Raw genomic sequence first — 15105 nt, forward strand, 5'->3', positions numbered from 1 at the left:
GGATGGCTGACACGGATGCCCCGGGTGGACTCGGGTGCCGCTGAACCTCACAAAGGGTGAGGTGCACTTTACCACTCTGTGGCTGAGTGCAAGAGGTGAGGGTGAGGGCAGGGTGAGGGAGGTGAGGTGAGGGGTGAGGGCAGGGTGAGGGAGGTGAGGTGAGGGTGAGGTGAGAGTGAGGGAGGTGAGGTGAGGAAATACCTCACCGCCGGTAAAGCGCGTGTTCGATGTTTAATAATAACGTCGTTTAATCATTTAGCCACTTTGGCGGGTCTTTAAAGCGGCAACCTCGCTTCTTGCGGGTCGGCGTTCGATCTCCGATGCTCCATGTGGTTAAGCATCGAAGTTTTCATTATACTCCTCCAGTGTGCTACTGACACTGGCCTAGCACTTCTGGCAATTACCTTAAGCCCATATCGAGAATTCAGGAACCATTCTTAGAGAACAGAGACCTCTTCTCTGTCTCTCTCATCTCTCTCTCTCGCATCCTCTCCGTGTCTCAGTGGCCTCCCTTGCTCCGGTCACTGCCCCCCCTCCCATGAGGGTGTGTGCATGGGAGAGGGATGGGGGGAGAGGTGAGGTGTGAGAGCGAGCGAGTAACCTCGGCCTTGACAGATGAGGGTGCTGACGGAAGCAGTGTACCGCATCTGTACCTGGATCACCTTGTGGGGGCCCCTGCGGAGCTCGCCCCACCTGTTGGCCCGGCCCCTAACTGTACCTCACAATGTTGCTCCAGATTACCTGCTCGCTGGCAAGACCTCGCCTCCTGAGGCAGTTGACCCGACTGCTGCGGGGTTGACGCGCTCGCTCGCGCTCTCTCTGGAATGCTAGCAGCATTTCTGGTCTCACAATTAAGAAAGGGAAGAGAGAGTAAAGTGTTGCAAAACTAATCAACGCACAAAAAAGACGAAGAACAAGCTTCAGGAACGCCTACACCAAACTGTTAGGGTGTTGAAGAAATGAGGTTTTAACTTAATATAATGAAGATTTAATGAGGTTAGTTATGATAAATAATGACATGAAAATATAGAGAAAAGAATTTTCATCAACGAGGAGAAGACCATCTTCAGGAAGATTATTGGCTGCTCACAATTCTACTTGAACATTACTTAATGTAACAGCTACTGTGCTTTAACATCGTATATCACAAATACATGACTGAAGTATATACAGAGGATATGACTGAGGAATACAAATGGATATAATGGTATAACAATGGGAATATTAACTGGGGCTAAATATATCAACATAATAAATTAGTACATGAAACAATGGATACATAGTGTATAACTTTACATTAAAATATAGATTGGTAAATACCAGTTTCAAAACAGTGCTCTTCATCATGGAATAGGTTGACCTAACCCAAGTTGACAGGTAACATCACTAACATGTATTGTCTGCATTGTTTCAAGCACAGGTTAGACAAAGGAAAAGTTGTTAAAAATATATGGAGCTGCCGGTCGGCCGAGCGGACAGCACACTGGACTTTTGATCCAGTGGTCCCGGGTTCGATCCCGGGCGCCGGCGAGAAACAATGGGCAGAGTTTCTTTCATCCTATGGCCCTGTTACCTAGCAGTAAAATAGGTACCTGGGTGTTGGTCAGCTGTCACGGGCTGCTTCCTGGGGGTGGAGGCCTGGTCGAGGACCGGGCCGCGGGGACACTAAAAAGCCCCGAAATCATCTCAAGATAACCTCAAGATAACCTGCCTCATATGGCTCAATAGGTCTTCTACTATTTCTTCGGTTCTTAAGTTCCTATGACAGGTAAGATGTGCTCAGAGCCATGGCCTTGGAAAATGTTTCTTTATTCACTAGAAGAAAATTAATTAATGAGAACAATTTTATGATCAAAACAACATTTTTGGAAACAAATGTTTGATTTGATAACACTGGTGGCAGCGGTGGGATACACTGCGCCTTCAGAAGCCTCTACCATGATGCTACCCTGCTCGTCCCAACACACCTCTTGCTTCACCCGACTCAGTCATCTCCCTGCTTCATTAGCAATTATTAACAGGATCACCACTGAGACCTGTCTTGGTGCTTACCAGCAGCTCCAACATTGCACTCATTGGGCCGCCATTTCAGAAAATTATAGTTAACCCTCTACAACTCTTGGACTCAACTACAAACAGCTGGCCTCTGGTATCTCATCTAAATTTGTCGAGTTTCTTTCCATAAACATCGCCTTCTTATTCCAGGTGAAGGTTACCGGACAATCATTAGTGACGATTTAAGCATTACTGATGCACCCATGATCTGATGCAGTTAACTCAATATATTCAACCACTCGGTTTGGAGTCACTATTAGGAGATGCTTGCAAAAATTGCTCTTCTGACGAGAACAACGTAAGAGATGTAGATGGCGAAAAACAAGAGATCGAGATTGACACCCAGGATGAGGCCGAAGCGGTTGATGCGCTGGGAGGGCGAGATGGAGGAGTGGGCTTTCTGAGGGCTGGGCTTATGGGTTGGCGGGAAAGTGGGCTTGTATGCGGGTAAAAGAGCTGGTGAGGGAGTGGTTGCAGTGTGGCTTGGATCTTGGGCTACGGTGAAGGTTGGTTGCTTCTGTTTAGTGGTGTGGGTGGTCGAGGGAGCCATCCACGCCACCCTAGCTTTCGAGAGCAGGTGCTGGGAGGTGGCAGAGGACGATGAGGATCTAGACGATACCTCCGCCTCCTGGGCTGCCGACACATTGAACTGGACCAGAGAGGGAGAATTGCATTAGTGCTCCGATTTCAATACTTGGCTGTCATATATGTTAAAACATAGCTACTGATTGTACAACTAGCTCTAATCACACACAACTAGCTTCATAAACACTCGTCAAGATATGTGCAACTGTTACTTCTATTCCACTGTCTATGTTGCTCAAACGTTTACAGATACACTTCAGTGTACATCTAAGCAGAGTAAATATATATCTTCTTCATCTACATCTATCTCTTTACACCAACGTTTCTCATTTGATTTTTTCGACCTTCTGAAGTTCTGTCTGCGTCACCCTCAATTATCTTATCGCACTCCGCTTACAACGGAATGGTCCCGGGTTCGATTCCCGAGCAAGGCGAGACGTTTGGGCAAGTTTCGTTATACATGTTGACCTTTCAGAAAATTAGTAATAATGGTTTAGGCAAGTTTTTTTTTTTTTTTTTGGGGGGGGAAGCATTCTGGGGATAGTTATTTAACAGCCTATTGACCCTTAGATAAGCCTAAAATGCTACCATATCCACCACACAACACCTTTACTGCCACACCACACAACACCTCACCACCAGCTCTATACCCCTCAGTACACCCACTCTACACCCGCACCACCACCCCAACACACCCGGGTACACCTCCCAACACCTCACCACACCCGGGTACACCTCCCTACACCTCACTGCACCCGGGTACACCTCACTACACCCGGGTACACCTCACTACACCCGGGTACACCTCACTACACCCGGGTACACCTCACCACACCCAGGTACACGACCCGGGTACACCTCACTACACCTGTACCTGCTGGTTGGAGCGGTAGACAGCGGTGTGGACCACAGACACGAGGAACATGCGGGTTATTGTGTAGGAGAACCAGACTTCGATGGCCTTGGAGCTGGCCGACTCCGGGAGGGTGGCGCTGGCCTGCGGGAGAGGTGTGAGGTGAGTCTCCATCCTCACCTTACATGGGGGGTTATAGGGAGCCCTGTTGAGTTACAGCCCCGCTCCTGTGCCAGATAAGTCCACTACGGGCTCACCATAGCCCGTGCTACTCGGAACGTTTTGTTCCCAGTAGCTGAAGCTTAAACAACAACGGAGCCCTGTTGCACAGTAGTCTACGCCCTCCACTCACAACCCGGGATACATTATCGAGTGGGGCAGAAGCGGTTGTGTGGGTTTTCTTTCACCTGATGCCTCTCTCCACCCAGCAGTAAATCGGTACTGGGGGAGTTAGACAACTGTTGTGGGGTTACATCCTGGGGAAGGTCAATAGTTGGCCTGGGGGGGCGGGGACCTCGTTAAACCTAAACACTGGTTTAATCATGTTCCCGATACGGGAAATTATTATATAGTGAGGTAATGCAAGGTGAGGTAATATAAGTAATATATGTCAGGTAATGCAGGTGAGGTAATATAGGTGAGATAATGCAATGTGAGGTAATATAAGTAATATAGGTGAGGTAATGCAGGTAAAGTAATATAGGTGAGGTAATATAAGTGAGGTAATGCAGGTAAAGATGAGGTTACTGGAGCAGTACACAATAAAACAGCTGAACAGTTAACAGATGAAGGAATTTGGGTGACGCGACGACCAGTCTGCCGTACACAATAGACTCCACACCTGAGACAGGCGCTAACAAGGGCTAGTAGGCCAACGGCCTGGGTCAAGTCGGGCCAAATGTGCAGATCACGATGCTGTAAGTTATGTTGCGGTCGTGTTAATCTGCCGGGGATTACTATGTTACATCAAGGGATGCTGGAGTTCCTCATATATGCCCTATACGGTTGTGTATAACACGTTTACACTGAGAACAGACAAGCAGTTAGTGTTAGGGATTTTCTCAGCAGGTATTAGTTGAATTTATTTATTAAATTGAGTGGACTGTATTAATAAGTTGATCTTCTGCTGGGTGTTCCCTCTACACATAATTGAGGGGGTTACTATGAATACGTAGCCTATATCCCAAATTCACTGAGGATAACACACTATAGAATATTATCAAGTTAGTTAACTACCAATGGGTTAGTATTCTACTCATAAATGTCAAGATTTGAGAGCTTAGCTCTAATATCGTAATGGTCTGGTAAGAAGCCCTCGTTGTCCTTCAGTCGCAGTTTGGGTACCTCGTAGGTAGACAACGTAATGGCGACTTAAGGATTCTTCTGGAACTACAGGTAAATACGACGACTTCTCTTCTTCTCCTGAACTGTACCTGCCAGGAGGATTAACTAGGAATAAACTGACTCCAAGGCATAGGAATAACTAGGAATTAACTGACTCCAAGGCATAGGAATAACTAGGAATTAACTGACTCCAAGGCATAGGAATAACTAGGAATTAACTGACTCCAAGGCATAAATAGTACATTCAAGAAGAGTTGTTAATAATCAGAATGAGACTTACCGAGTTTTGTGGGTATGTCTGTGTTATAACCGTAACAACTAATTAGCTATAACGACTGGCCAGCAATATATACTATTAACGTTGTCCAGAATAACACTTCCCTGGGTGTAAAGGTCGTCGGTTGGGCGAATTTTGCTATCATGTGTCGCGACGCTCAAGGGGAACAGTGGGCACTAATTGCCGCAGAGCGCCACAGTCCGCACGTCTGGGGAGTCATGCGCTTACTGACGCCTGCAGGGCGTGAACCCCCCCCCCCCCCCCTCCATCCTTCTGGATGCGTCTAATTTCATTATCTGATTTTATTATCAGCTGGGGAAGAGGACATTTAGTGATTCGTTATTTAATATATCCAGTATTTAATGAATGCCTTCATTAACATTTCAACTTAAAACTGGAAGTATTTTAATTTATGAAGAGAAATATTAGGTACTGACCGGTGTGGCTGACGCAATACCTTCCCACTGTTGTTAGAGAATCTCTCTCCTTAACAAGTTTAGTATTGTTAGTAATGGACTGACCTATTTTAATTAAGCAGGTCAGTGGTTAGTAGTAGTTGCCGGAATTTCCGACAGGTAGAACTCTCGGGTGTGGGCGGTTGCAGTTCCTTTAGGGACGAGCATCGCGTACAACAAGCCTAGTCACAGTCGCTGGGAACATGAGCACTGCACTTTTGGCCTTCTAACATTACATCATCAATTCAGTTTGTCTCTATTAGGGATCTATAGTTAGGAAACTTAATTTTAAAACCCTAAATAAACTAAAGTTTAAACCATCAACCCCTCCTTTGTGTGTTAATTGTATTTGGTGATGGGCCTACCGGGGCTGTAAGCCCAAACACCCAAATAGGTGGTGTTTAACCTATTACCTATTAACTTAAGTGTCCATATTGTCAGGTAATAAGTATTGACTGACAATAAGGAGTTAGTTGATGCCAACCACTGACATCAACTCCTCCCTGAGTAAGTTCCCTGAGTAAGTTGATGTCAGTACTTGAGTGATTGAGAGCACTCTGCCCGTATTTATTTCCCCCGGTAGAGTGAACAATAGTGGATTTCAGGTGATCTGAGCGACAGGGACACGATCCTTTAACCATTAGTCGCGTCTCCCCCCTGTCCTAGAAGTGTACTGCTGGGGTGTTGCTCCAGTAACACCCCAGTGCTGTTGTACTGGGCTGGGGTGGTGATGGAGTGCTCTTGTAGCGAGCTGAGGGTGGTGTTGTAGTGAGCTGAAAGTGGTGTTGTACTAAGCTGGGGTGGAGTTGTACCGGGGTTGTGGTGTTGTACTGGGCTGAGGTAGTGTTGTACTGGGCTGGGATGAAGTTGTACTGGGCTGGGGTGTTGTACTGGGCTGAGGTAGTGTTGTACTGGGCTGGGATGAAGTTGTACTGGGCTGGGGTGTTGTACTGGGCTGAAGTAGTGTTGTACTGGGCTGGGATGAAGTTGTACTGGGCTGGGGTGTTGTACTGGGCTGAGGTAGTGTTGTACTGGGCTGGGATGAAGTTGTTCTGGGCTGGGGTGTTGTACTGGGCTGAGGTAGTGTTGTACTGGGCTGGGATGAAGTTGTTCTGGGCTGGGGTGTTGTACTGGGCTGAGGTAGTGTTGTACTGGGCTGGGATGAAGTTGTTCTGGGCTGGGGTGGTAGTGTTGTACTGGGCTGGGGTGGTGGTATTGTACTAGACTAGGCTGTTGTACTGGGCTGAGGTGGTGTTGTACTGGACTGGGAATAGCACTGCGGTAAATGAGCATTTAACCAAGCTGTTTCGTCGGTTTGGGAAGGTGGTCAGTGTGCGATGGAATAAGGTCTATGCTGGCAAATGTACTGGCCTGCAGGATTGTACCAGGACGCTCACCATGTCCCTGGAACACAGAGTTCCGTCTTTCCTGTCCTTAATGGGGTTTACACTGCGGTACGCGTATAAAGTGCAGCTCCGTACGTGTTCTCGCTGTGGTCAGCGGGGGGCACCTGGCAGCTGCGTGCTGATCGTCTGACTATCCTCCGGGAGGATGATAGTCCTCCCCTTCCGTCGCAGGCTGTGGCGGCTGGAGACGCTCATCTGTCTCCTAGCGTCCCGGTTGTTGAGCCGGTGTGTGAGGCGCTTCCAGATGGAGGCGGGGACGGGTTTAGTGCGCTCTGGTTTGCCGGAGTGTGTGTGTTCCGGTTTGTGGGATATGTGTGGTGCCGGAGGTACTGGTGGAGTCCTTGATGTGCCGCCTGCGGTGGTGGTGAAGCCGGAGCCCCAGGAGCCGGCACTGTTGGAGTTGGTGTGCGTTCCTGGTGCGCATGCGCCGCCTGTGGTGCCTCTGGTCGTGAGGGTTCCCTCACTGTCTTCGGTGCCGGTTCCGGCTGTCTCTCTGGTGGGAGGGTTTCGGCAGTCTCGCCGACTTCAGGCCCCGTCGTGTGCGGTTGAGTCGGTTCCTGGCTGAAGCGTAGGAAGGGGGGGTGCCAGGTCGCGGTTCCTTGGTGGTGGGGACCCTATGGATAAGATGGAGGATGAGGAGGAATTGGCTGAGGCGGTGCTCGAGGACTTGCCGGGGCGAGATCCTGTGGCGCTGTTACCGGTATCAGGCTGTGCGCTCCCCAGCGTCCGTGACACACGTTTGGGGGGTCGTCAACTCTGGTGCTAGTGGTCGTAAGGAGAAGGATTTGGTTGTTATGCTGAAGAAGGTGACTGTGTCCTCTCCTCGTGTGCCTACCACTTCATCAACCTGCTCCTCGGAGACGGTTGCATCGGGCGCCGCGCCTAAATTGTTCTGTTGCTAAGGTGTATTTTTAATGTATGAATGTATTCTCTGTTTTTCTTGTCTATTGTACGTTATGCTGTTGCATTGTATTGGTGACTTGTACTGCCACGTTACCTTTTATGTATCACTTTGTGTGCGCATGGTGGGATTTTTTGTACACGTAAGTGGATTGCTTATTGCACTCATTTTCATGTTCCATGTACTGCAAGTGCTTGCTAAGTTATGTTAACTCAAGTTCTTTTAATGTAGCTTGTTCATGTTGGTGTTCCTGGTTTATGTTGGTGTTCCTGCTTTATGTTGGTGTTCCTGGTTCATGTTGGTGTTCCTGGTTTATGTTGGTGTTCCTGCTTTATGTTGGTGTTCCTGGTTCATGTTGGTGTTCCTGGTTCATGTTGGTGTTCCTGGTTTATGTTGGTGTTCCGGGTTTATGTTGGTGTTCCTGGTTCATGTTGGTGTTCCTGGTTCATGTTGGTGTTCCTGGTTTATGTTGGTGTTCCTGCTTTATGTTGATGTTCCTGGTTTATGTTGGTGTTCCTGCTTTATGTTGGTGTTCCTGGTTTATGTTGGTGTTCCGGGTTTATGTTGGTGTTCCGGGTTTATGTTGGTGTTCCGGGTTTATGTTGGTGTTCCGGGTTTATGTTGGTGTTCCTGCTTTATGTTGATGTTCCTGGTTTATGTTGGTGTTCCGGGTTTATGTTGGTGTTCCTGGTTTATGTTGGTGTTCCTGGTTTATGTTGGTGTTCCGGGTTTATGTTGGTGTTCCTGCTTTATGTTGGTGTTCCTGGTTCATGTTGGTGTTCCTGCTTTATGTTGATGTTCCTGGTTTATGTTGGTGTTCCGGGTTTATGTTGGTGTTCCTGCTTTATGTTGATGTTCCTGGTTTATGTTGGTGTTCCGGGTTTATGTTGGTGTTCCTGGTTTATGTTGGTGTTCCTGGTTTATGTTGGTGTTCCTGGTTTATGTTGGTGTTCCTGGTTTATGTTGGTGTTCCGGGTTTATGTTGGTGTTCCTGGTTTATGTTGGTGTTCCGGGTTTATGTTGGTGTTCCTGCTTTATGTTGGTGTTCCTGGTTCATGTTGGTGTTCCTGGTTTATGTTGGTGTTCCTGCTTTATGTTGGTGTTCCTGGTTCATGTTGGTGTTCCTGGTTCATGTTGGTGTTCCTGGTTTATGTTGATGTTCCTGGTTCATGTTGGTGTTCCTGGTTCATGTTGGTGTTCCTGGTTCATGTTGGTGTTCCTGGTTTATGTTGGTGTTCCTGGTTTATGTTGGTGTTCCTGGTTTATGTTGGTGTTCCTGGTTTATGTTGATGTTCCTGGTTTATGTTGGTGTTCCTGGTTTATGTTGGTGTTCCTGGTTTATGTTGATGTTCCTGGTTTATGTTGGTGTTCCTGGTTTATGTTGGTGTTCCTGGTTTATGTTGATGTTCCTGGTTTATGTTGGTGTTCCTGGTTTATGTTGATGTTCCTGGTTCATGTTGGTGTTCCTGGTTTATGTTGGTGTTCCTGCTTTATGTTGGTGTTCCTGGTTTATGTTGGTGTTCCTGGTTTTATTGTGGTGTTCCTGGTTTATGTTGGTGTTCCTGGTTTTATTGTGGTGTTCCTGCTTTATGTTGGTGTTCCGGGTTCATGTTGGTGTTCCTGCTTTATGTTGGTGTTCCTGGTTTCATTATATGTTCTGTGTAACAGGAACAGTTGGTGTTTCTTACATAATTGTATAATTTCAAAATAGTATTGTTTTAACAATAAAGAAAAAAACAAAAAATATATAAGAGTGGCTGAACGCATCCTGACGAAGTGGAGAACATACATAAGAACATAAGAACAAAGGCAACTGCAGAAGGCCTATTGGGCCATACGAGGCAGCTCCTATCTATAACCAGCCAATCCCAGAAAGTGTAGTGTACCTGGGCCAGCAGGGAGGCGAGGACGATGAGGCAGGAGAGGGTGACCATGACACGGTCTGACAAGGCAGACACGGGGTAGGCCAGGGTGGAAGTGCCGATCACCAGCAGGATCAGACACGGCAGGTACGTCGTCAGCATGTAGGAGCCGAACCACCGCTCCAGCAGGAACAACACCTCGATCTGCAGGGAGGGTTATAAGGCAGGGTGGGTGATGATGGGCGTACTGTTTACGGGCTCACCATAGCCCGTGCTACTTGGAACTTGTTCCAAGTAGCTGAATCAATAACAACAACAACAAGATGGGCGTACTCTGATTGGGTAATGTAATGTTGCATGTTTAATGAAAACATTCACTCAGTCCTCGAAACATTGGTACTCTGCTCGTTAATCCAGGAGTCCACTACTTTATGAGAAATAAACATGTGCATGACTCACAAGTGATTGCCTCCTAGCTTGTCTCTGGCAGTGTTTTGCTCGGGTGGGGGAGGGGGGGGGGTTGGAAGGGGTGGAGCCTCGATATAAGCCTAACTTGTATAAATATATTCTGGCTGCCTGTCCCCCGACACAATGAATTATTATATTATTAAAATGTTCCTCTTACATCGCCTGTAAGTTAAAGTCCATCCTCATCAACACCTGCTGAACCCTGCACTTATATTATATTATATATATATATATATATATATATATATATATATATATATATATATATATATATATATATATATATATATATATATATATATATATATATACATATACATATATATATATATATATACATTATATATATATATATATATATATATATATATATATATATATATATATATATATATATATATATATATATATATATATATATATATATATATATGCGGAAAATCCACAGAGAAATATGAAATGAGGTGAACGTTTCGGCTTTGATGTCAGTCAGATGTCAGTCTGGTGTTGACAAAGGCTTTAACAAAGCCGAAACGTTCACCTCATTTCATATTTCTCTGTGGATTTTCCGCATAAAATGATCAGTGTTTTGTGATCGTCAATTGCATATATATATATATATATATATATATATATATATATATATATATATATATATATATATATATATATATATATATATATATATATATATATATATATATATATATATATATATATATATATATATATATATCGTAAAGTGCATGTCCGCTATGCATTAGGGAACAGTTAACGGAATTCAGTCAAACTTTGTCAAGATCAGTAACTACGTCTGAAGCTTTCTTCAATAAGTGTTATTTTTCACTTCCAATATTTGAAGTGCACCTTTTTGAATGCTTCCCCGTTGTTTTGTTTGTGCAACTAGTTACAGTCCATCGTAATAAATAGAGAACCATCGGGATTATAATATACACCCTCCCACCTTCCCTCCCACACTCTCTACACCCTCCCGCCTCCCCACCCACACTCTCTACACCCTCCCACTCTCCCACCTACACTCTACACCTTCCCACCCACACTCTACACCTTCCCACCCTTACTCTACACCTTCCCACCCACACTCTACACCCTCCCACCCACACTCTACACCCTCCCACTTTCCCACCCACACTCTACACCCTCCCACCCTCCCACCCAACACTCTCTACACCCTCCCACCCTCCCACCCACGCTCAACACCCTCCCACGTTGACCTGCATTAATCACCCAATTACTTAAATCATTGAGAGCCGCACAGTGCTCACGAGTTCTAGGTGACGAACTGACCACGATGTGTGTGTTCTCAATTCGTATCTAGTGTACGAGGGAGAGGAGTTGGAAGCGGCTCAAGAGTTTCAACTTTTTTGGGGGGGTTGTCTGCGGTTACGAATGTCTCGCTTAATGACTTGTGCGTGAGTGGAGTCTCCGGGTAGCAGTGGAGATGGGAGCGTGCATGACTAACCACGGACGGCTAAACACCTGTTGTTTGCTGCGACTGGTTTGTGTTCGGTGAAGCTTTACGACCAAAACATGGGCGTAGAGAGTTTCCTGCCGAAGACCCAATTGTGGGGGGAAAGGCGCTGATAAATTTCATCAGAGTGTGGGGGGCACCCCATTTAAAGCCTCAAGTGTGTGAAATAGAGCTTGAGGACACCTTGGTTAGGGAACAGAGCCTTTGAAATACCTAAGGTGTAGAGAACGTGACCTGGAAATAACTCGAGTGAGGGTTGAGGTCTGACGGAAGTCGAGGCCAGGCTTGAAGAGGTGCGGTTTGATAGTTGAATTAGATCCAGATAAGGTCAATAGGGTTAAATGAGATTCATATTAGGACACGGGGCGTTAAAGAAACCCAGGTTGAAGTAGAGGACCTTTAGGAAACCAGACAGGTAGGGATATTGTTTAAATGTGGCCCAGTTGATGAACTGCATGCAAACGCGGTTAACAGATAGATGGCTTGAAGCCACACGGTTGATGGAGGAAGAACAGTTACTAACCTGGAGAACTTCAGCTTTAATCTACACCTCAACTTACCGCCTTAACCTACAGCCTTAACCTACAGCCTTACCCTACAGCCTTACCCTACAGCCTTAACCTACAGCCTTAACCTACAGCCTTAACCTACTACCTCAGACTACAACCTCAGACTACAATTTTAGTCTACAGCCCCAGACTACAGATTATGGCTCTCTCTCTCTCTCTCTCTCTCTCTCTCTCTCTCTCTCTCTCTCTCTCTCTCTCTCTCTCTCTCTCTCTCTCTCTCTCTCTCTCTCTCTCTCTCTCTCTCTCTCTTCCCTATACCTGGGTATTTGATTTTTTCTTGAACCGGACTCTGGAGACTCCATATAAGGCAGGCTGAGGGAGAGACTTGTCGATCTGGAGTTTATTTGGGTCCCAGTGGGTGTTGCCGGTCAACTCCGTGCCCAGCGTGAGGGCCAACCCACACTCCTGCACGTCGAACGGGTAGAGAGTCAGGTTGTATGAGCAGGTCATAGTCAGGTCCAGGATGATTTGGAGCTGGAGCCCCACGTCCCAACCATTATGCTTCAGAGCTGTGGGAAGAAAGGACGATGGTACAATATAGAGAGATCTGGTTGGTCGTACGCCTCCCAAAGCCTAGTTCATTAATCGAATATTTGCGACTGAAGAACGTTCGAATGGAAAAATTGTGACTGTTCTGACCTCTGGAGCTATTGACGATCGCCGGGGCGCCCCTAGAGGAGGATTCCGCGTAGAGGAACCTCATGTCGTTGATGCCCTTCTGCAGGTTGACGTTATCCTCGTACTTGGCGCCAACGAAGATGATGGTGGGCTGCCAGATCTTTCCCATAGCCTGGTCCAGGCGCGTCCTGCCCAGGCCCATGTTGGTGAAGGTGAGGCGGCCGTCTGTCCACCACAGGTCCACCGTCACGGTCATACCCAACTGGTTTTCTTGCATCTGTAGAGACAGCGATATAGACAGAGACTTGTCTGAAGCGAGATGCAAGATATCAGAATAGATTTCGACATGATTTCAATTTATGAAAATTTTGTTATCAATGCAAATAACGAAAATCGATTCATGAAATTGTTTTTCCCAATGCAAATAATGAAAATCTCAATCCCACTATGGGATCACCGTAGCCCGTGCTACTTGGAACTTTTGTTCCGAGTAAGAAGAAGCTGAATCTAAAACAACAACAATAACAACAATAAAAATAATTTTATGAAAAATAAATTCCCAATGCAAATAATGAAAATCAATTTATGATTTTTTTCCAAATACAAATAATGAAAATCAATATGATTTCATTAGATCTGACAATAGCTGATTTTTTTGTATTGTAATGAAATCTATGTACGCGAGAAAGAGCCCAGAACCAGTCTGAAACGTCGATATATGTATTTTGTTTATAAGTTGCATGTAAATCGTGCATTTTTGCATGTTTGCATTACTGAATGTCTAATCATCTTATACTCACATTGATGTCGTGGATGGCGGTGATGTCAACACTGAGGCCGACGGCGGTGTTGTCTGAGGGCGGGAGGAAGGCCCTGTAGGTGGCGGGTGGAGGCAGGAGGTAGTTGCAGTCGTCTTCGTCAGTGGCGTCCTCGCAGTCCGGCCACTTGTCGCAGCGTTTCTCCAGAGGTAGACAATCGCCGCTCTTGCAGGTGAACTCCTCCGTCAGGCAGGTGCTCAGTGTTATTAATGACGAGGTCTCCCGATTGGACATGGTCCACTCTCTCATCCCGAGGATCTGAGAGATCTGTTGACCAATCATTACTCCCAAAGTACCACCAACCAAGTTGCGGATGACGTAGGTATTGTTCTCGAAGGAAATAGAGAACCCTTGGTCGCTCAGCAACAAGTAGTTCTCTTGTCCTTCTCCAAAGAACAGCTCAATCTCATCGTCCGTGTGGAGTAGGAACATAGACTTCCCACGAGCAATGTAGCAGACGAAGTCCCTGGCCCATGACTTACACGGGGCACTCATGGGCAAGCTGCCACCATAGCGCAAGTCTTGAGCGCAACACTGACCCTCTTCAACACCGAGAGATGTTAGGTTCGTCGAGTTACTGAGCCAAAAGAACATCTCCGGTTTACTGGTGTACTCAGAGAGGATCTCCGCAGTCATGGTAAATTCTGAGAACGTCTGAGGTGCCGGAAGAGTGCCACCCAGCCTGGAACAAAGGTCCTCGGCCTCCTCCTGCCTGGTGTAGGCCGGGTAGGTCACCACGTGAATCTTATCATCCGTGCACAATGACTGGTGCAAGATGGTCCTCGTGATTAAAGCTTCCGATGTGTGCAAAACTTCGATGTCATCACCTGCTGGAGTCAACTTACTGCAGGTTCTCAAGGCTTTCAGTTCTGAATCAGTGAGGACTTGCCTGAAGATTCTCAGATCAGCGAATCTGCCGAAGGGGGAATCGAACTTTGAATCCAAAGCTCCGAGAACTATTAGAGGTACTTCAGTAAAGTTGCGGCCTGCTGTCGTGCTAGCTTTTTGAACCATAGCATTAATGGCTTGCAAGTTCTTCTGCAACCTTCTTGTTAAATCCTTGTCTCTGGCAGGGTAGAGCGAGCCGACGAAGGAGCGGCCGTCGAGGAAGAGCTGGAGAACGAGGGAGTGTTGTCGGATGACACACAAGTGGTGCCACTCTCGCGGGGTGAAATTTACAGTGCGCACATCGATCGTCATCCTCTCCGACCTCACCGACACCATACTTCCCGACCCTATTTTGGAGAAAGCACGCTAGTAATTCTCTCCCTCTGCTCTGTGAGTCGACCTATTCTACTAACCATTATAATAATGTATTTTTAGCTAAATACCGTTGGTCTTTTATATGTGTATTAGCCTTAGCCAATCTTTCCGTCTGTCTCGCTGGAAACAAACACTACTC

The 15105-nt window shown here is 46.4% G+C and overlaps 1 protein-coding gene across 2 annotated transcripts in view; it reads right to left on the bottom strand.

The window, feature by feature from the left end:
• Positions 1 to 965: 965 nt before the first annotated feature.
• The window catches only part of LOC123756569 (uncharacterized), a 35168-nt gene continuing 21028 nt past the window's right edge, over positions 966 to 15105 (bottom strand). Inside the window, exons 4-9 of one of the 2 annotated variants that reach the window (XM_069328997.1) lie at positions 13686 to 14938; positions 12907 to 13162; positions 12526 to 12776; positions 9763 to 9942; positions 3509 to 3637; positions 966 to 2704 (exon numbers count right to left, since the gene is read on the bottom strand). In XM_069328997.1, coding sequence (XP_069185098.1) covers positions 2312 to 2704; positions 3509 to 3637; positions 9763 to 9942; positions 12526 to 12776; positions 12907 to 13162; positions 13686 to 14938 — 2462 coding nt within the window. In that variant the 3' untranslated portion in view covers positions 966 to 2311. The remainder of the gene's footprint in view (positions 2705 to 3508; positions 3638 to 9762; positions 9943 to 12525; positions 12777 to 12906; positions 13163 to 13685; positions 14939 to 15105) is intronic. The other variant, XM_069328998.1, reaches the window with a different exon arrangement.

Source organism: Procambarus clarkii, chromosome 22, assembly GCF_040958095.1.
Source record: "Procambarus clarkii isolate CNS0578487 chromosome 22, FALCON_Pclarkii_2.0, whole genome shotgun sequence".
NCBI lineage: Eukaryota > Metazoa > Arthropoda > Malacostraca > Decapoda > Cambaridae > Procambarus > Procambarus clarkii.